We start from the raw sequence: 19,429 nt of genomic DNA on the forward strand, positions 1-19,429 counted from the left end.
CTCAGTTCTGTACTTTAATAGACTACTACATTGTTGGCATTGTTTTTAAATTATTGTAATTAGAACTCCATGAAATCAGAGCATGCAATGAAATTTAAGAAAATATCCGAATCTTAAAGAACATAGCTTATTTTTGTTTTTCAAAGATTTATTTATTTTTATTGGAAAGTCAGGTATACAGAGAGGAGGAGAGACAGAGAGGAAGATCTTCCATGCGATGATTCGCTCCCCAAGTGACCGCAATAGCAGGTGCTGAACTGATCCGAAGCTAAGAGCTTCTGAGTCTCCCACATGGGTGCAGGATACCAAGGTGTTGGGGCTATCCTGGACTGCTTTCCCAGGCCACAAGCAGGGAGCTGGATGGGAAGCAGAGATGCCAGGATTAGAACCAACACCCATATGGAATCCTGGCGCCTGCAAGGTGAGGACTTTAGCTGCTAGGCTACCATGCCGTGCCAATTATTTGTTAGTTAGTAAAGCGAAGATCTCAGAGTTGAATAATTAGAATACTGTGCTGGTGAAGTGGCACTGTGGAGCTAGCTTCCCACATGGTTACCAGTTCCAGTTCTGGCTACTTCACTGCAGATCCAGCTCCCTGTTTAGGGGCTGGGAAAAACAGTGCAGGAAGCCCCAAGTGTTGGGTCCCTGCACTCACATGGAAGAGCTGGAAGAAACTCCTGGCTTCATTCTGACCCAGCTCCAACTGTTGCAGCCCTTTGAGGGTGAGCCAACAGATGAAAGACATTTAAAATATTTTACTTATTTATTTATTTGTTTATTTATTTATTTATTTGAAAATGAGGAAATGAGAGAGCTCTTGCACCTGCCAGAAGCTCCTTCCCGATTTCTCATGTGGGTCACATGGACCCAAACATTGGGGCAGTCTTTACTGCTTTCCCAGGCTGTTAGCAGGGACTGATTGGAAGTGGAGCGACCAGGACAGGAGCTGGTGCCCATATGGGATGCCAACATTGCAGGCAGGAAGCTTTACTTACTATGCCACAATGTTGGCCCTTACATCCAGGCACTTTGGATTCTGTGAAACAGAGGAAAACTATCCTAGAAATGTACCTACCAAAATATAAAATTCAAAAAGCTACTTCATAAACTCAAAATTTTTTCCCTAAAAAAAAAGTTGGAATTTCCTCTGATCTCTAAATTTTTTCCCTTGAAATAAGGAATGGATGAACTGAAAAGCCAGTCAGAAAAGCCAAAAAATTGAGTGCAGGAGTATTATAAATGAATGTTAAGCTCAAGTTGTAAGACACTATTTCTCAGGTTTATGTCGGTACAACAGCCATAAAAGACATGCTGTAGTACTTTCCTTCCTTCCTTCCTTCCTTCCTTCCTTTTTGGTACGTAAATATTTTTCATCTTATGAAAGAGTTGAGGGAGGGCAGTTGGGTCTGTGGATACACTGGGGTGGACTTTGCCAGCCAGTACACATTGGAGGGATTTTCTAAGCCTTGGAGCAGTGAGAACCATGGTATCTGGGCTCTCCAAGCCACTCAGGTGTGACCCTTGGTGCACTCTGCTCTACATCTGGGTCTCCAGGGCTTCATCTGTTCCCAGGTGCTGGAGTGGTTTGACACCAAGGAACAACCCTCTCCCCATCCTGGATGCAGGAGAGGAAAGACATTGGGGGAAAAAAAGGGGTCCTCCCCACTCTGATCAGAGGCTCACATACATGTGCATCCTTCTCAATTGTACAAATATTAAAAATAAATTTTAAACAATGGACATAAAAGGCCATGTTGACAGGGAGAAGAATATTCATGCTGTTGAGAGGATAAATTTTAAGAAGGCTGGGCCCAGCGCCGTGGCCTAGTGGCTAAAGTCCTTGTCTTGAATGTGCCAAGATCCTGTATGGGCGCCGGTTCTAATCCCGGCAGCTCCACTTCCCATCCAGCTCCCTGCTTGTGACCTGGGAAAGCAGTTGAGGACGGCCCAAACCTGGGGACCTTACACCCACATGGGAGATGTGGAGGAAGTTCTTGGCTCCTGGTTTTGGATCAGCATAGCACCAGCCGTTGACAGCACCTGGGGAGTGAATCATCAGATGAAAGATCTTCCTCTCTGTCTCTTCTCTTCTCTGTATTATCTACCTTTCCAATAAAAATAGATAAATCTTAAAAAAAAAAAACTTTTAAAAAAATTTTAAGAAGGTGGTTAAATTTTTTAAATTAAGCAGATCTAGATATCATATTAAAAATTCTAACAATGCCATTTAAAAGTTGTTTGACCTAGGGTAAATTACTAAACTTTCTTGACATTACCTTTTTTTAATTTAATATAATAGCAGTACTTAGGATTGTTGGAGGGTTAATGAGTTTATGAAGTGCTTTGACAGTGCCAAGGATGTAGTAAGCACAGGATGCCTGTATTGCTTCATCAGTCAGTAGTGACCGATCAATTTTGCCATAAGTCGGATTGCCATTTCGAAGTTGGTTTTCTGTTTCTGTTTTAACAAGTACATAAACCTATGCCTGGCACATAGTAGTCCCTTCCTCAATAAGAGAATGTTTTGGTTATAACCTGTTCTGTGGAAAATAGTTGACATGAAAAGCTAATACAAGTTTTAAAGCAAGAAAATTGATTACCAAAGGCAATGGAATTTTTTTAACCAGTGGCTGAAGATACACTATAAGTTTACTTTTTAATCTCTCAGTTTTCAATGTGGTTATATATTTTGTCGGTCAGGAAAAGGCTCCAAATAGTGCCTCTAACTGTCCTCCGTCTACACCGACTCCTGACACGTCTAAGCCTCGGAGAACAAAGCTTGCCTTTGATGACAGGTGAGAGCAATATGATTGTTTTATTTCCTAAGGAAATCATTCCAGCAAATCAAACGTTCATTTTAATTTCTATCAACAGCCAGGATTCATGTGTGAACCCTAAAATGTTTGGGTTTTAACTTAAAGGTTCCGACTAGGCCAAGGACTGCTCCTTTAACCTAGCACTGTGATCTGATATGCAGAGTAAATGTTCTCTCCTGGAAGGCTTGGCTGCTGCTGGCGCCACTGCCTAGGCTGGAGATTGTCTTGTAGAAGGAAGAGCAGTGTTTTTGTAATGTGGATTTTTCACCCCTACTTTGATAAAAGATTTTCTCCTGCTCACATCTTTTCTGTTAATTTTTCAAGCAAGTTAAAAAAATAAGTAATAAATACTTAGGAGCTTGGTTTGTCATGATTTGGCCAAAAGGATTCATGTTCATAATCCAATCAATACATTTTTGAGAAAATAAGTGAGATAATTGCCTAATAAAAGCTTAGTTTCTGTACTTTTGGACAGCAAAACTGAAAATATAGCACAATTATGTTACCCTGTGAGTTACACTGAAAATTTCCATTGCAGAAGTTACTCAGCCGACCACTATTTACAAGAAGCAAAGAAGCTAAAGCACAATGCAGATGCATTGGTATGTCAAGATTGTCCTCACAGTTTGTATTAATCAGCCTAACTTTACTTCATTTGTTGCTTGTGCTTGTTGTAAATCCCTACTCACTGTTTTATTCTCATTTCTGCAGTCGGATAGGTTTGAGAAAGCCGTGTACTATCTTGATGCTGTGGTGTCTTTTATTGAATGTGGGAACGCGTTGGAGAAGAATGCTCAGGAATCCAAATCCCCGTTTCCTATGTATTCAGAGACAGTGGAACTCATCAAGTAAGTGGAGAATTGCATTGTGTCCTTGGCAGTGCGGTGTCCCAGCCTGTCTGGGAAGGAGCTGACATCACAGTGAACTCAGTGGGGTGCTTACTGCCTTATTTCCCTTGGATAGGGGGCGCTAGGTGATCGAGTTGGTGTTTTTGCCTCTGTGTTTGGTTTTGGTTCTTGAAGGACAACAGAAGCTGTGAGATTGAGTTGAGAATGTATGTTGTGTTAGACACGTATCTGTTGTTGCTCACTCACAGGTACACTATGAAGCTGAAGAGTTACCTGGCACCAGATGCTACAGCTGCAGACAAAAGGCTCACAGTCCTCTGGTGAGTGTCGCCCTCGCGGCTTCCGCCAGGCCGCCAGCAGCTTCTGATCAACCCTGTGTGCTCTGAGCTGAATGTTAGCCTGGAATCCGAGTTCTGTGACTCTGACCCAGTTCTGAGTCAAGCAGGAAATAACAGTTCCTACTGAGAGGTTGTGAAAGCTTTTAGTTGTCGTCACTCCGACCCCTCGCCTCTATGGGGTGAGGCTTTACTAGGGCACTCCATTCTTCCTTTTTTTTTTTTAATTTTTTGGGTTTTTTGACAATCTTTACATGGTTAATTAGGGCACAAAGGTTCAAGGGCTACAGGAAAGTGGGTAAGACTATTATTTCCACATTCTCTCTTTTTTTTTTTTTTTTTCCTGTGCCTAGGATAAAGGAAGTCGCCCCACCTGGCCTCCCACCAACACCAGGTCCCTGATGTGGGGCATGCTCCAAGGGTCTTGCTCAAGTGGTTTTGATAGTTCAGCAGTTATGAATTGCTGCCAATCTGGCCATTCCAAGCACGATAAAGTCATTGCAGAATCCACTGATTGACATAGTCCATCCTTAGAGTTTCCATTTGTCTGTTTTTTTCACTGTCAACATATGGGTAGAGTAGTTGATTGGTTTGTTCTATCCTCTCTTGTGGTGTCAGGTAGCCTTTGCAGGTTCCGATGGGCTAGGGCACCCCATTCTTTGTAAATGGCAGTTTTTCCAGAATGTTCTGGGTTGTGTTTTTATTCATTTTATTTATTTGAAAAGCACGGAGTCAGAAAGATCTTGCATCTACTGACTCATTGCCCAAAGAGCTGACCAGGCCAGGCCAAAGCTGGAAGGTGAGAACTCAGTCTCCAGTGTAGGTGACAGGGACCCGAGGACTTGCATTCTGAGCCGCTGCCTTCCGAGGTATACATTAGCAGGAAGCTGGGCTGGGAACTGGAGCCAAGACTCCAACACAGGCACTTGGCTACTGGAAGTGGTTGTTTCAAATGACATCTTCGTCACCAAGGCAAAGGCATGCCCTCTCCCCCCACTGTTTTAAGTACCTCTCCTCTCCTTTTACAAATGTACCTTGTTTGGGGAACAGCCTCTAGCTTGCGCCGAATACAGAAAGCATTATTTTGTTATTATTTATTATTATTTTTTTTTGCTTAGTCCCAAAATAAATGAGACAAATAGATGAGTTTAATTATTAGTAGACATTTTCTTGGCCTGGTCCCATGTTTAAAGTGGGGAACACAACTATGAATAAAACTGACAACAGTCCTGTTTGTCATGGAGTTTATTGTTATAATGTAAAAACAGCAAGTGTCAAATACTCATTCAGCTGTGTGAGTGAAATCCATTGAAAGGAAAGTCAGCGCAGCCCTGAGTCTGAGAAGCAAGAATGGGAGCAGACATTAGGTCGGTGCTGAAGACACCCACAGCCCACATCCGAGTGCCTGGGTTCCTGTCCCAGCTCCCAGAGCCTGCTTCCTGCCAATGTGCTCCCCCAGGCACAGTGACAGTGACCCTCCTGAGAGTTCCTGACACCAGCCTTCCAGCGGTCTCGCTTCTGGATTCCCCTGCCCACCTTGTTCCTGCTGCTGCTCTAGGCATTCAGAGCGTGCACCAACAGGCAGGCAGTCTCTCTCTCTCTCTCTCTCTCTCTCTCTCTCTCTCTCTCTCTCTCTCGTCCTGCCTCTCAATTTTAAGATTTATTTTTATTTATTTGAAAATTAGTTACAGAGAAGTAGGAGAGACAAAGAGGTCCTCCAGCCATTGGTTTATTCCTCAAAGGCTGCAACAGCCAGAACTGGGCCAAGCCAAAGCCCAGAGTCATGAAGTGAATTGGAAATGGAGCAACCAGGATTGGAACCACAGCCCATGTGGGATGACAGCATTGTAGGCGAAGTGAAGGGGCCTACTTCACTGTGCCACACACTGATCCCTAAATATGTATATATTTTAAAAAGATAAAGACTTGGAGACAAGAAGACCTACTAGGCAGAGGACACAGAGGGATGGCAAGAAGCATGCGCATCGGAGACACTGAGCGAAGAGCATGACTGGCTGGGGCAGGGTGATCATGCTGGACCCCTGTGCTGTGTGGTCAGATTTTTGCAGTGTTGGAGTTATGTTGTTCATAGTTGAGTGTCCAAAGTTGTTAGCATTTGTTGTTGTTGGTTTTTTTTAGCTTCAGATTATTTGTAATTTGATTTGGAGGTTCTTTACCTTAACAGTTTCATTTTATATTTCATTTTTCTTTCTTTTTTCTCTGTTTTTTCTTTCCTTCCTTATTTGTTTAAAAGATATGATCAGAAAGGAAGGGAAAGAGAAATTGATCTTCCCTCCTCTGGCTTACTTATCAAATAGCTGCAATGGCTGAAGGTAAGCTGAGCCAGAAACCAGGATGTTCTTCTGAGTCTCCCACACAGGTGCACGGTCCCAAAAACTTGGGCCATTCTCCATTGCCTTCCCAGTCCACAAGCAAGGAGCTGGATGGGAAGTGGAGCAGCTAGGACATGAAGCAGCATCAATGTGGGATCCTGGCACTTGGAGGTGGAGGGTTAGCCAGTTGAGCCATTGTCCAGCCCCTCAATCATTTGTTTCAGTGCAAGCATTACTTGGATACATTGGATGAATGAGCTTTTGATTTTGAATAGCAGCAAATGATGAGAGTTAGTGCTGAATTTTAGACATTCCCATCCCCCACCCCAGGATTTATACCACAATTACAGCACATTTTTTGGTTTTGTTTCAGGGTGAATGTTATTCACCTTAAGCCAGTGTTTGTTATCATGCACTAGTCTTGTACTCTTACTAAATGCAAAGATTGCCTGTGCCGATATGACCAGCTGTCCTGCTTAAACAAACTGCCCTTTTCCATTTGCCAGCCTGCGCTGCCAGTCTCTGCTGTACCTGAGGCTGTTTAAGCTGAAGAAGGAAAATGCTCTGAAATACTCGAAGACACTCACGGAGCACCTAAAGGTCAGTGCGCCAGGGGACCATTCTGTTCCCCGGAGGCAGAGTTTGCAGGCTCTCATTGCCAGCCCAGAACTGCCCTGTGTTTAGGTAAGATAGCAGGACAGGGGCCACTGTGTGGGCGCTTTTAGATAGGTTTGAGATTTCTTGGGGTGTATCTAGATGCACATATAGCTCCTTGTAGAATTTCAGCAGTTGTATGTACTTCAATAGCAATCTCTTCCTTTTTTAAAATATGTATTTGTTTTTATTGGAAAGTACATTTACACACAGAGAGAGACCTCCCTTTCATTGGTTTGTTCCCCAAATGGCCTCAAGAGCCGGAGCTGAGCCAATCTAAAGCCAGGAGCCAGGAGTATCTTCCTGTCTGCTGTACAGATGCAGGGTCCCAAGGCTTTGGGCCATCCTTTCCCAGGCCACGAGAAGCAAGTTGGATGGGAAGTGAAACAGCCAGGACATGAACCAGCACCCATATGGGATGCTGGCATTTGCAGGCAGAGGATTAGCAGTTGAACCATTGTGCCTGACATACCCTCCCACCCCCCGCCAATTAATGACATTTTGTTTACACAGCCATTCTTTAGACTGTTGTCTTAGCTTCCTAAAACATCTTTGTGCTTTTTCAAATCAGTACTACATAAATCCTCCTAGAATCTTTCTGTGATTACTTGGAACCCCTCAGTAGGTTAGCCAGAGCCTACAGCCTCAATCCAAACTCTTAACCCTGGTCTGTAAGTCCCTTACGGTCTTGTGTTTCTTGTTCAAACCTGTTTTACGTACATTATATGGGTCATGTACATTCTTGGTACATAGTATGTCTCGGCCCTCTGCCCTCCCGGCTCCATGTCATCTGTCTGGATGTGACTCATTCTTTCCTTGCCGACTGTGAAGTCTTCCAGATCCCAGCTCTCACCTAGTAACTTCTTTCTGTTGTGTATTCACAAATGCACACACGTAGGCTTCGGTATCTTAAATTTATAAAGCCTAACACCAGCTCTGGCTCAGAGCCAGAGTTGGGTGTATCTAGTACTTTTTAAGTAATAAGGGTTTTTTCAAGTACATTTTCTTTTTCCACAGAATTCCTACAATAATTCTCAAGCACCATCCCCCGGTTTGGGAAGGTAGGTATAATTTTATCCGACAAAGCATGATTTGCGACAAGTTTATTTGTAATGTAAAAGCGGGATGGATAGGGTCCAGCTCTCAAAACTGGGAAAAAATTACTACTTTAAAAATGAAAACCATTTCTAATAAAGTAAGAGTTGATAAGAGAAATCATCCTGAAAGATTAAAGATGGGATATTTTTACTTGGGGAAATTTTGAGTTTTTCGCTGCACCTCAGCTCTTCTCTCAGTTGATTCCCATGACGTGAATTTGCCACAGTGGGCTCATCTTCCTCGGGTCTTGGCATCACCAGCATCTGTTAGTGGCATAGTTGCGGTTTGTCCCCCAGCCCCACTTCACTCCCTCACCCAGAGGGAGGGAAATAAACACGAAGTCTCTTTTCTTTAGTAGTTTTATTCTTTATTCGGTTCATTTATTCTTGAAAGAACTGACGTTCTGCATACTTGTACCTTTTGTCACCTCTGAATAATTGAGCTGACCCGGAAAAGTGCAGTATTTGTAGGATTCAAAGCAATATGAACAAGAGGCCATCGCAAGCCTGCCTAGGTGGGGACTTGTGCTGGGCCAGAGAGAGGGCACGCGGCTTCGAAGCCCTTGAGCCGCCGCTAGCAGGGTGTGTTGCGTCTTCAATTGACCATCTCCTGTTCTGATGTTATTCATTATAACAAAGGATCTAGAGGATTATAATTAAACATAGTGACCTTTAGTGGGAGAAATTGTGCTTCTGAAGTTCCTTCTAGTTAAAAGAATCCAATTGTCAAAGACTTCATGTGGCGTCCGTCGGGAGTGTGTTGATTGAGAAGGCTCACCGCGTCCATGTGAACCTGCCTCCTCTTTCTCTCTGTGCAGCAAAGCTGTTGGGATGCCCTCCCCTGTTTCTCCCAAGCTGTCGCCAGGCAATTCAGGAAGTTACTCCTCTGGGGCCAGTAGTGCTTCAGCAAGTGGCTCGTCAGTGACCATTTCACAGAAGATCCACCAGATGGCAGCCATCTATGTGCAGGTTACATCCAACTTCCTCTATGCCACCGAAATTTGGGACCAAGCTGAACAGCTTTCCAAAGAGCAGAAAGGTGCGTGGGTATGCCAAGGAGGGATGGAGTCGTTCAGAGGGCTGTTCCGTGTTTAAATTGTGGCCTAATTTAGAGCTAACAGTCTAATCAGTTTTCTACTCATCTCCACTAAATCTAATTAATTCTGTTTAAAAATTACAACTCATGACACAGATAACTCACACTAAGTTGTTTTTTGGCCAAAGACAAATAGGCCGCTCTTCTGCCACATTGAAGTGCAGTCTTACTGTAAAAGTGATAAAATTTGTCTTGTGTTTGAGGATGATGGCCTGAAGTTGGTTACAGGCTTAGGCTTACATCTAGTTATCTGTGCACCTGTAATATTTAGTATCCAAGAAAGTACCTAAAACCTTGTATCAAGCCACACAGCTCTGCAGAATACTGAATTAGCCCAGCAATCTGTGCTCTGTTGTCCCAGAGAACATTCACGTACTTCAACTACTGACAGCCAGAAGTAAATCCAAGATTCATATCCTAAAGAGGAATAATGGTGAGAGCAAGATAGAAGACAAACCCCAAATTAAACCTAAAGTTAGGAGTCCGGCAAGGTTGCCGAGTGGCTGAAATCCTCACCTTGGCACATGCCGCAATCCCATATGGGTGCCGGTTTGTGTCCCGGCAGTGACCTGTTCCGACCACTTGGGGAGTGAATCACCGGATAGAAGAGCTTCCTCTCTCTATATCTGACTTTCCAATAAAAATAAACAAATCTTTACAAAAAGAGAAAACTAAAGTTGGGTTTTAAAAAACCTGATTTGGGGCCCGGTATGGTAGTCTAGTGCCTGAAGTCCTCACCTTGCCTGTACCAGGATCCCATATGGGTGCTAGTTTTTGTTTGTTTTGTTTTAAGATTTATTCATCTTTAATGGAAAGTCAGATATACAGAGAAGGGGAGATACAGAGGAAGATCTTCCCTCCATTGATTCACTCCCCAGGTGGCTGCAATGGCTGGAGCTAAGCTGATCCGAAGCCAGGAACCAGGAGCCTCTTCTTGGTCTCCCACGCAGATGCAGGGTCCCAAGGCTTTGGGCCATCTTCCACTTCTTTCCCAAGCCACAAGCAGGGAGCTGGATGGGAAGTGAAGTAGCCAGGATATTTGATCCCAGTATGTTTGTTTGTTTATTTATTTATTTATTTGTTTATTTATTTATTGAAATTTTCTTTATCTTTATTGGAAACTCACAGTTACAGAGAGACAGAGTGATCTTCCATTTTTTTTGTGTGTGTGTGAATTTTTATTATTATTAATCACATTGCATTTTGTGACACTGTTTCATAGGCTCTGGGATTCCCCCAACCCCTCTCCATACCCTCCCCCCATGGTGGATTCCTCCACCTTGGTGCAGTATTACAGTTCAAATTCAGTCAAGATTCTTTCATTGCAAGCATAGAGTCCAGCATCTTATTGTCCAGATAAATTCAATGGTTTCTTGGGGAGACCATCTCTGGTCTGAAGGCAGAGCTGGCAGAATCCAGTATGTTTTTTCAAGATTGATTTATTTTTACTTGAAAGTCAGAATTACAGATTGAGAGAGAGATTTCTGCTGATTCACTCCCCAAGTAGCCGAGCCAGCCTGAAGCCAGGAACCAGGAGCCTCCTCTGGGTTTCCCACATGGGTGCAGGAACCGAAGCATTTGGCCCCCTCTGCTGCATTCCCAGCCATTAGCAGGGAGCTGACTCGGAAGTGGAGTCGCCGGGACTCAAACCTGTACCAATACAGGATGCAGGAGCCACAGGCTGAGGATTCCTAAGTCTGCTATGCCATGGTGACTGCTCCTGTCCACACTGTAACAACAGCTACTGAAGTTAGCCATAACTGCTTTATGTCATGTTGTTCCTGTCTATATCAGTTTTTCTCATTGTGTCAATGCACCTTTAAAAAGTCGTTTGATTTGGTTTGGGCAATGGATGCTGAGAAGCCAGGCCAGAAAATGTGTCAGATTGTGGATTTCATTGATCCTTTCCTCAGGATGCTGCTTAGCTTCCTCTGCCCATTCACTTCCCTTATACAGTAGTTTCCTCTTGAGACTTAATTCAAGTTCAGTGTTTCAGATAAGCGTGCTTCATAGAAGGTGCTCTTGTTTTTAATTAGGAAGCGTGTAGCGAGGCCCCTTTTTGGTGATAATAAGATTGGCCAGTGGATTCAATCTGGTGGTGTCACACTGACGGGTTTGGTGTCACGTTTCATTATTAAACAAGTGATTACACTGGGCTCCAACCTCAGGATACTGTCCTCGCTCTTTCTCTCTCTACCCCACTGGTTTTATATAACGACCTGTAGTTGTTTATGTCGGAAGAATTCCCTTATTTCAATCGCCTGTTTTAAAAAATCATCTGAAAACGTGGCATGTGAGTACTAGTGCTGTGGCACAGTAGGTTAAACTTCCACCTTTGGTGCTGGCATTCTATATGGATGCCAGTTCAAGTCTGAGATGCTCCGCTTCCAATCCAGCTCCCTCTTATTGCCTTGGAAAGCAACAGAGGGTGGCTCAGTTCCTTGGGCCCCTGCACACATGTGGGAGAGCTAGAAGCTGCTTGCTTCAGATTGGCTCAGCTCTGGCCCTGCAGTCATTTGGGGAGTGAACCAATGGATGGAAAATAGCTCTCTCTTTTTCTCTGTCTCTTCTTTTCTCTGAAACTCTGCCATTCAATTAAAGCAAATCTTTAAAAAACAAAAGTGGCATTTGTTATGTGAATGGTGTATGCACCTGGTCAGAGCAGGGAAATGACACGTAGATTGTTAGGGCAAATACACCAGAATAATCTTCCTTTTTCTGTCTCGGGCTTTTTTTTTTACACAAAAACAGATCATATTTTGAAGTAATATAATATGTTGTTGCTCTAGGTCTTTATTTAATGGTGTTTGTTGTATATAGTAGCAATCTATAATTTCTGTCAGTAGATTTTGTTTGTGTATAAATCACTTTAATTCCTCACAGTGCATTCTGTGGAAGATGTTGTATAATTAGGAAGCAAATATAACTTCAGAATTTAAGGTAATTTGTTCTAAAAGATAAAAGTAATATTTTAGGATGGGGAGTGATATTTTTTACTTCCCATGAATATTATTTCATGGTCTAGATTCAGAGTTTTAAAGCAGTGATTCAAAAGAATATTACTTAATCAATGTGTTTGTTTCTAGAATTCTTTGCTGAACTGGATAAGGTGATGGGCCCACTCATCTTTAACGCGAGCATCATGACAGATCTGGTCCGTTACACCCGGCAGGGACTGCACTGGCTCCGCCAGGATACCAAGTTGATGTCTTGAACTGAACATATTCTTGATGCCTCTGATTTTTCTCCACAACACTGTGTCACATCACAAAGGAAACTGCCATAACCATGCCACCTAGTTGACACTAAGAATGAGGAACGATTTTCTCCTCCTTGGTCCGTGTGTTGTTTTTAATAACCCAAAACCATCGTTTCAGTTGACCCTTTCAACATGTCCAATGTGAAAAATTATTTAAATGCAGCACAGTTGCAAGATGCTTTATAATAAGATCGAAATACCAGTTGTGATTCATAACTAAGGAAATGAAATTCTATTTATTTTAATTTTTCTAAGTTCCCAGATTGGGGCTTGTTTGAAACGTTAATTATTTCTGCCTATAAATTTACTCTATTGAATATTTAGCATAAATTTAATGTAAACATTTTTATTTATATACTTTGGGAAGTTTGTTACCTAATAATGTCTTTTTGTGGTAGCTCTTCTAAGAGTTAAGAGTTGGTTCATCTAGAACATGGACCTGTGTGTCTATTCCTACTACCTGAATATTATTTCAAATCTTAACTACAATTTTATTATTGTAGAATTGATGCTTAGTATTAAGGATATTATACACATGAAAAATCACTTAAATATGAGATGTCATTCTATGTGGATGTGAAATGAAATGTGTCTGATTTGGTATGCATTACTTCAGAAACTGTGAATGTGTGTTTATAACACTAGAACAATCACAAGGTGTCTAGGACTTGCATTTAATGCATTACAGAAGAGAAAAGGCAGCTTCCCGGGAGAGTGATAGCATACTGAATGGTTTCATAAAAGGACAATCTTGAACTATAGGGGTTTTATTATAAAACCGTGTGTTCTTTTTTGCTGTCAATCATTTGACACTTAATTGAAGCAGAGTAAATTACTATGGGGAAAAAAAGCAAAAGATGGTCCATCTCCTGAGGGTTGTTGCCGGTGTCTCTTGAATTGATATTTGAAGGTTACAAATCTCTCTGCCAGTTTCCTTGTCTCGTACTAGATTGTACTGTTCTGACAAGAGCCTGCGGCGAGTGCTGTGGCGTGGGCTGGAGCTTCGAGGGGTGTGCTTTTGCTGTTCAGCTTACAGTTCTAATGCCCAATGGGGAGATGATGAGTTTTTCTCCTTTTTAAACATATCTTGTATTTACTCCCTTTGTATTGCGAAGGCCCTCATCAATGATGTATGTTTCTGATGGTATCAGAAAATTTGCGCTAGAAAAACACATCACTCGGTTCATGCTGAGCTCTCTGGGGAAGCAGAGGGAGCAGGGGCCAAGCTTGGGAACCAGCTCTGTAAGAACTGTGTCTCCAGGTTCCTTTCCCTGTCACATGCATGTAGGAATCAAGGGTGACAGATGGACCTTCCATATTTTATTTGTGACACCCCTCTCTTGTCTCGTGTGCCTTAAATCTTACCTTTCAATGAAAACTCTATGGATTGTTTACAGATGAAGTTTTACACTAGAAGCATACCGCCCATACGTAGTTGGTCTTCTATAGTAATATTAAATTCTCTTTCCTTTCAAATCTTCTTTTAGGGCCACATCTGTTTTTCCAGTCAATCTAACGCTTTTGTACATGACTTAGTCTAACTAGTTGGATAATGCTGCTTCAAAAAATAATTTGTCCTTCTTCTCATTCCAAAAATGAATCCGTCCAACCCAGGAGAGAAGGAAAAAAAAAAAAACATGGCCCTACTGCACGTAGATGGTGGCTGAGGCCTGAAATTGGAAAGGGAGAAGATGGGCGGAAAATCTCAACATTCAATGGTGCAGTGAATCTTTTTTTGTCTCCGAGTCTCTTTTACACTTCTTTCTGAAACTAGTGAACTCGCATCGTCCTGTGACCTGCTCTGTACCACGTTTGTTTGTTTTTTTTTTAATGTATCATTAACAGTTGAGATCTGTAAATTATGTTGGATTTAACCTTTTTCTCTTGGAGAAATTGCCTCTTAAATCTTTCTGATTGAACCTTAGTGTGTCCTAGGAACAATTTTCCTTAAGAGGACAACTTCTCCCAGTGCTCAGAATCGTAAATTAGTGAGAAACACCTTGTGAATCCAGTCACGCACGTGCCCTGTCCGTCTGCCGTGTCTGACGCCAAGCCTGCCACTCGCTGTGATGTCTTCGGAATGGAATCCATGCCTGCTGGGCTCCTGGCCTTCTCAGCAGCCGCAGTCAGCAGGAGCCCTCTGCGCCCTGATGTGTTCCGGCTTGCTGTGTGCCCTGACAGGCAACCAGAGCACTTCTCGGGCCCCACTGATGCTTTGTGAAAGCAGTTTCCGGATGTCTTATGGTGCTGCTCCACAGATATATTCTCCTTAAAAGTGTTCATTCTTAGAAAATGAATTGTTCAAGCTTTTCATTGTGGAAGGTTTTTCCCAGCAGGTGGTAATGGGCAATACATCAAAATTGCCTCCCAAACAGCTGAATCTTCACCCTCCTAGTCTGTGGAAATGCTACTTCCTCTCTTGCATGTCTGTCTGCTGCAGCGTTCCGTGTCGTCCTCTGCTCTGGCGCATACTCGGGTCTCCTTAAAGGCGACCACTCCTTCCCCCACAGTACGTGTCCTCCGTGTCTCCTCACCATTTAGAACTCAATTTTGACAAGTGGCAGAAAAACTTTTTGTTCGAGACTGACACTTCATATGTAGAAATTATAGAAATAGCACCTATTTCTACAATTCCTCTGTGGACTGCTCTTGTTAGCCCACACTTGTTTGCCTGGAGGCAGCAGCCCACACCACTGGACCCTTTACAGGCCACCAGCGACCCGCTTGTGGTGGACAAAGCTGTCTCAGCAGCCTTGCCAGGCCTAGCTGCGCAGTGGGGAGCGCGCCCTCCAGGCGATTCAGGCTCCCCCAGCCCAGCCCGAGCTCCAGTCTGCAAAGAGTCCAGCCCTTCCCTTGCCTCAGTGCCACCTTTTCCTGAGCAGGGAGCCAAGAAAGTGACTTTTCGAGCAGTGAGTACTTCCGAGAAATTCATAGTTGTAGTTGCTGAAGAGTGGAGAAGACCAGCCACCACTGATTGCCTTCTCCGGTATCCACGCAGCTTAGGGTGATGATGCACGCCCACGCCCACGCCCACACCTGTCCTTCTAGGGGAGCTCTCACATCAGAGACTCCGCAGGGGCCTGGGCTGCACTTGGAGTGACACACTTGTGGCTTTATTAGATTCACTGTTTCTGTTTTAATTGTTGTTTGTTTCCTTTCATTCACGGTTGAATCAGCTAGCCCAGAAAGCATTTTGTGCAAAATTGACAGAAACTTTGGTACATTAACTCGTAGTGGATGAGCTTGCGTTGCGCAGCAAGAGCCTACAGAAGGCACCTGTTAGGACGGAAGTGCTGGCCCCAGCGGCCAGGGCTCAGTGGAGTCTCAGAGCAGCCGGTGAGCACTCCACAGAGTGATGCTTCGTTGTGCAGGGGAGGGCGCCCGGTGCACTCCTCTCAGCATGAGGGTATGCAATGTTGGATCTTAAGATTATGTACACATACACACTTATATATATATGTATGTATGTATGTATGGAAACATGAAATTAGTTCGTCAAAATGTGTGTGTTTAGTATTTTAGCTTAGTGCAGCTATTTCCACATTATTTATTAAATTGATCTAAGACACTTTCTTGTTGACACCTTGAATTTTAATGTTCAAGGGTGCAATGTGTATTCCTTTAGATTGTTAAAGCTTAATTACTATGATTTGTAGTAAATTAACTTTTAAAATATATTTGAGCCCTTCTGTAGTGTAATAGGGCTCTCATGGGGTGGGGAGGGGGGAAGAATTTTACTTTTCCAATTGCTGTTTGAGCAAAATGGCTTCATTGTGTATGTTGATTTATAGGGGTTTGTGTCTGGTCCCCAGGAACATCATTTGGGGTTGGGGGGGTGACTGTTCTAGAAAGATTGTGATGCCTTGGGTTTAAAAAACAAAAAATCCAAGTGACCTGGGGAGCCAGTGCATTTGAAATCCATACAGACTCGTGTAACTCATCCTCCCAAATGAATGGAACCCAGACTTCAGTGTCACATATCAGTGTGTTGAAGAGGCAACTTTTCTTCCAATAAACTGCATATGGAAGGTTGCTCTTCAGGAAATCAACAGAAAAGCTTGGGTGGCTTGAAATATACAGGGACAAGAGGCCAAATGGGTCAGGTTTGTGAGCATGCTCAGTAATGGAGAATTCTGCTTTGAGACCTTAACCCTAAAACCAAGCGACAGGAAGAGTGCTATCAGTAAAGCGGAAGCTGGTCTTAGTTCCTATTGACATGAACCCTGTGATTAATAGTAAACTCGTCTCCAGAAAAGGGAATACTAAGAATAGCTGTATCTTAATGCAATGTGGTCACAGGATAAGGTGTCTGCGTTGTCTGAAGTCGTATCACTCTTAGGGGCAGCCTAAACCTGTAGCTTCAGACATCGCCATGCAAGGGAGTTGGCTTTGAGGATCGCGAGCGTTGGTCTGTCCTTGCCACCACCGTGCCGCTGAGCATGAACTGCCGCTCTGAGCACAGAGCTTCCTGAACGAGAGCGGGAAAGCTTCTGCCCAGAAACTCCCGTCACCCCGAGTTTGGGTCTTACTGTTTCCGTGTGAGGTGTCCTTGCAGCTTTTAGTCATTGGAGTTTTCTGTGTTCCTTTCTGGAGATGAGCTATTTGAAAATACTGCCTTTCCAATCAGTGCCATGGTTATCTATATTGTTGAGTTTGTTGTTGCTGTTCAAGAAGTGTCCCCTTTATACAACTTTTTGCACGCACCTGGCAAATCACCGACCTGAGCATTCAGCAGTACTGGGGTACGGGGGAGGGGTGTGGGAGGCTCACGGACAGAGCTGGCCCGACTGGCAGTACCTAGAAAGGCACCACCTCGGGAGGGCCGGACGTGGGCTTGGTAAGCACAGGTATGAACATGAAAACTTTCTATCTAGCCTCCGTTTTGAGTGGTTTTAAGAAATTTTGTATATGGAGGGTGGAAATGCTTATATATTTATTAAAAGTTCTTTTATTTGAAATTAAAATTATTTGGTAAATAACGGTTTGATATTTGGGGAGGGTTTTGGAGGGGAAATGACGCCGCTGAGAAATCTTAAAGCCGTTGCTTCTGCAGCAAGGTACTGTTAGTGAGGGGGGTGCCCTTGTTTTGTACAGGACCCAGCTGTTTTTGTTACATTCTTTTATCCCAAATATTAAGGCATCTGACATTCTCAACCAAAATTTCAATTATATACTGTGGGGTTTTTTTTTCTTTGTTGCAATACATTAAAATTTCAGAGGTACTTTGGGGTTCTAAAGCTAGAATTTCTAAGTCAGTATGTGCATTTCACATAATAAAGCTGTTAATGGTGAGCAAAGTATTATAATACTAACTAGATTTTTCCACATCTGTATAGTATATTATATGTATTTTGTGGTATTGAGATTATAGAAAGTTTAGAGTGTCAAACATGCGTTTAATGTGTATTTTTAAACAAATTTATGGCAATTAAAATATTTGGAGACAAGGGTATCACATTTCAATTTGTAAAGATCTTTTTAACTCTACTGTGTCATTAAGATGCTTTGTATAATGCCAAACCATAGCTGGAGAGACTAAGTTTAATAAATATCAAATAGATTTTCTGTATTAAAGTTTGTGTACACTGTGCTCTTTCTCAGCTCTCACTCCGTTTCTGTGCGGTTCCAGTGCTGTATTTCAGCATCCAGTACCTGTGTTCCACAGGAGACCCTGCCAGCTTGGGTCTCACATACCGTGGCCACAGCAATTCTGAACCTGCCAACTGTGCGTCCTCGGGGTATGGATCAAAATTCACCCTGCCCAGGAGAAACCTCAGATATTCTTTGGTGTTCCTAGTTGCCTGGGCCTTTATGAATTCATGAAACTAGATTTTTCTCCCAGTTCTGTCTTAGGTTCATGCAGTCATAGACAAAGTTGGGCCCAACCTGTCTGACATGTCTCTGACAGTTCCTGCAGGAAGGTGAAGGGGCCGGGAGCCAGAGCCACAGGCTGGGGCCTTGCCCAGTGTGATGACACAGCTGCGGCCTGGCTTTGCCCTTAAGCTGCCGTTGTGTTCTCCGTGTGATTCTCGGGGCAGGTTTTTGGGACAGTCATCTCACCACACTCTGCCCCTTTTGTTATCGGACAATGCTGGATTTTTGCTATCATGTACACATTGAATCCTTCAGGAGCTAGGATTTCAGACTTCCAGTTTCAATGAGACATTTAATAATATTTGTAGAAAAATAAACTCTAAAGTGCAAAGCTTATTTAACACTCATCCACACAACAACATTGTAAAAAGAGATGGAGACCAATTTAAAACATCTGTCTTTGAATATTAAAACACCCAGGTTGCTTCACCTGGGGATCTCCCGCCAGAGCATCATTAACCAACATCCCATAGGATGGAGTCTTGTCGGAGGGGACGGCTGGCCTGTTCCCTAGAGTATCCATCATTCCTGGGCCACACTTAGGGAGCAACGTCTTTTTCTAGGGGAAGAGAAAACATTTTTTTTAAGACATGGAGTCTGGAGTGCCCAGAGCACTTCTGCTGGGCTTCATTCCTCTCTGCTCAGTGGATGCAATTGAAGGGGACAGGAGATGGGAACCTCCCACTCTCTGACCGCGCTCCCTTCCCAGCCCTGGTGGAAGCCTCCGTCCTCCCAGTCACTCCTTCCCAGTGCGCCTCACCTGCACAGCCTGGTGATGCATTCGGCACTGTCCCGACACGAGGCTCCAATGGGCCTCAGGGAGACCCCTCTCCAAAACGGGGTCATCCTCCGCAGCCGCCTCTTTGCCAAGCTCAGCTCTGGTACTGGGGAGCCCCCAATCTGTAGAGCAGAAGCAAATTCACCACCTGAGGGGAGGAGCAGGCCATTGCCGAGCTCCTGGGCACTGAAGCAGGGTGCCACTGATCAGCTGCGCTTGAGTTCCACCCCCACTGCCTGCTCCAGCTGGCCCCTGCCTTACCTGGCCCACAAGCAGCAGGCAGATCATGAGCACCGCCAACAGCTTGAGGTGCCACATCTTGCTGAAGGCAGGGTGTGG

At 43.7% G+C, this 19,429-nt stretch overlaps 2 protein-coding genes across 2 annotated transcripts in view; one reads left to right on the plus strand and one right to left on the minus strand.

Annotated features, from left to right (window-relative positions):
- LOC121167523 (AF4/FMR2 family member 4-like) overlaps positions 1-18,012 on the plus strand; it is a 59,841-nt gene extending 41,829 nt beyond the window's left edge. The window contains exons 14-21 of the mRNA XM_040996980.1: positions 2,701-2,795; positions 3,355-3,418; positions 3,528-3,664; positions 3,913-3,984; positions 6,839-6,932; positions 8,004-8,047; positions 8,902-9,122; positions 12,266-18,012. Coding sequence (XP_040852914.1) covers positions 2,701-2,795; positions 3,355-3,418; positions 3,528-3,664; positions 3,913-3,984; positions 6,839-6,932; positions 8,004-8,047; positions 8,902-9,122; positions 12,266-12,393 — 855 coding nt within the window. The 3' untranslated portion in view covers positions 12,394-18,012. The remainder of the gene's footprint in view (positions 1-2,700; positions 2,796-3,354; positions 3,419-3,527; positions 3,665-3,912; positions 3,985-6,838; positions 6,933-8,003; positions 8,048-8,901; positions 9,123-12,265) is intronic.
- A 572-nt stretch (positions 18,013-18,584) lies between these two features.
- On the minus strand, positions 18,585-19,429 carry LOC121167512 (liver-expressed antimicrobial peptide 2). Its single transcript, XM_040996963.1, has 3 exons — positions 19,352-19,429; positions 19,073-19,212; positions 18,585-18,871 (listed from the first exon to the last, which is right to left on the minus strand). Exons 1-3 carry the CDS (start codon positions 19,406-19,408, stop codon positions 18,835-18,837), a joined length of 234 nt encoding a protein of 77 aa, XP_040852897.1. The 5' UTR covers positions 19,409-19,429; the 3' UTR covers positions 18,585-18,834.

The sequence above is a fragment of the Ochotona curzoniae genome, unplaced genomic scaffold, assembly GCF_017591425.1.
Source record: "Ochotona curzoniae isolate NIBS_2020 unplaced genomic scaffold, NIBS_Ocur_1.0 patch380, whole genome shotgun sequence".
In the NCBI taxonomy this organism is placed as follows: Eukaryota; Metazoa; Chordata; class Mammalia; order Lagomorpha; family Ochotonidae; genus Ochotona; species Ochotona curzoniae.

Excerpts from the sequence above, each read along its gene's own strand:
- LOC121167512 (XM_040996963.1), bottom strand. The coding sequence starts at position 19,408 with ATGTGGCACCTCAAGCTGTTGGCGGTGCTCATGATCTGCCTGCTGCTT. Across the intron at positions 19,213-19,351 it reads GCCTGCTGCTTGTGGGCCAG|ATTGGGGGCTCCCCAGTACC; the intron begins GTAAGGCAGGGG and ends TCTGCTCTACAG. Across the intron at positions 18,872-19,072 it reads TGCATCACCAGGCTGTGCAG|AAAAAGACGTTGCTCCCTAA; the intron begins GTGAGGCGCACT and ends CTCTTCCCCTAG.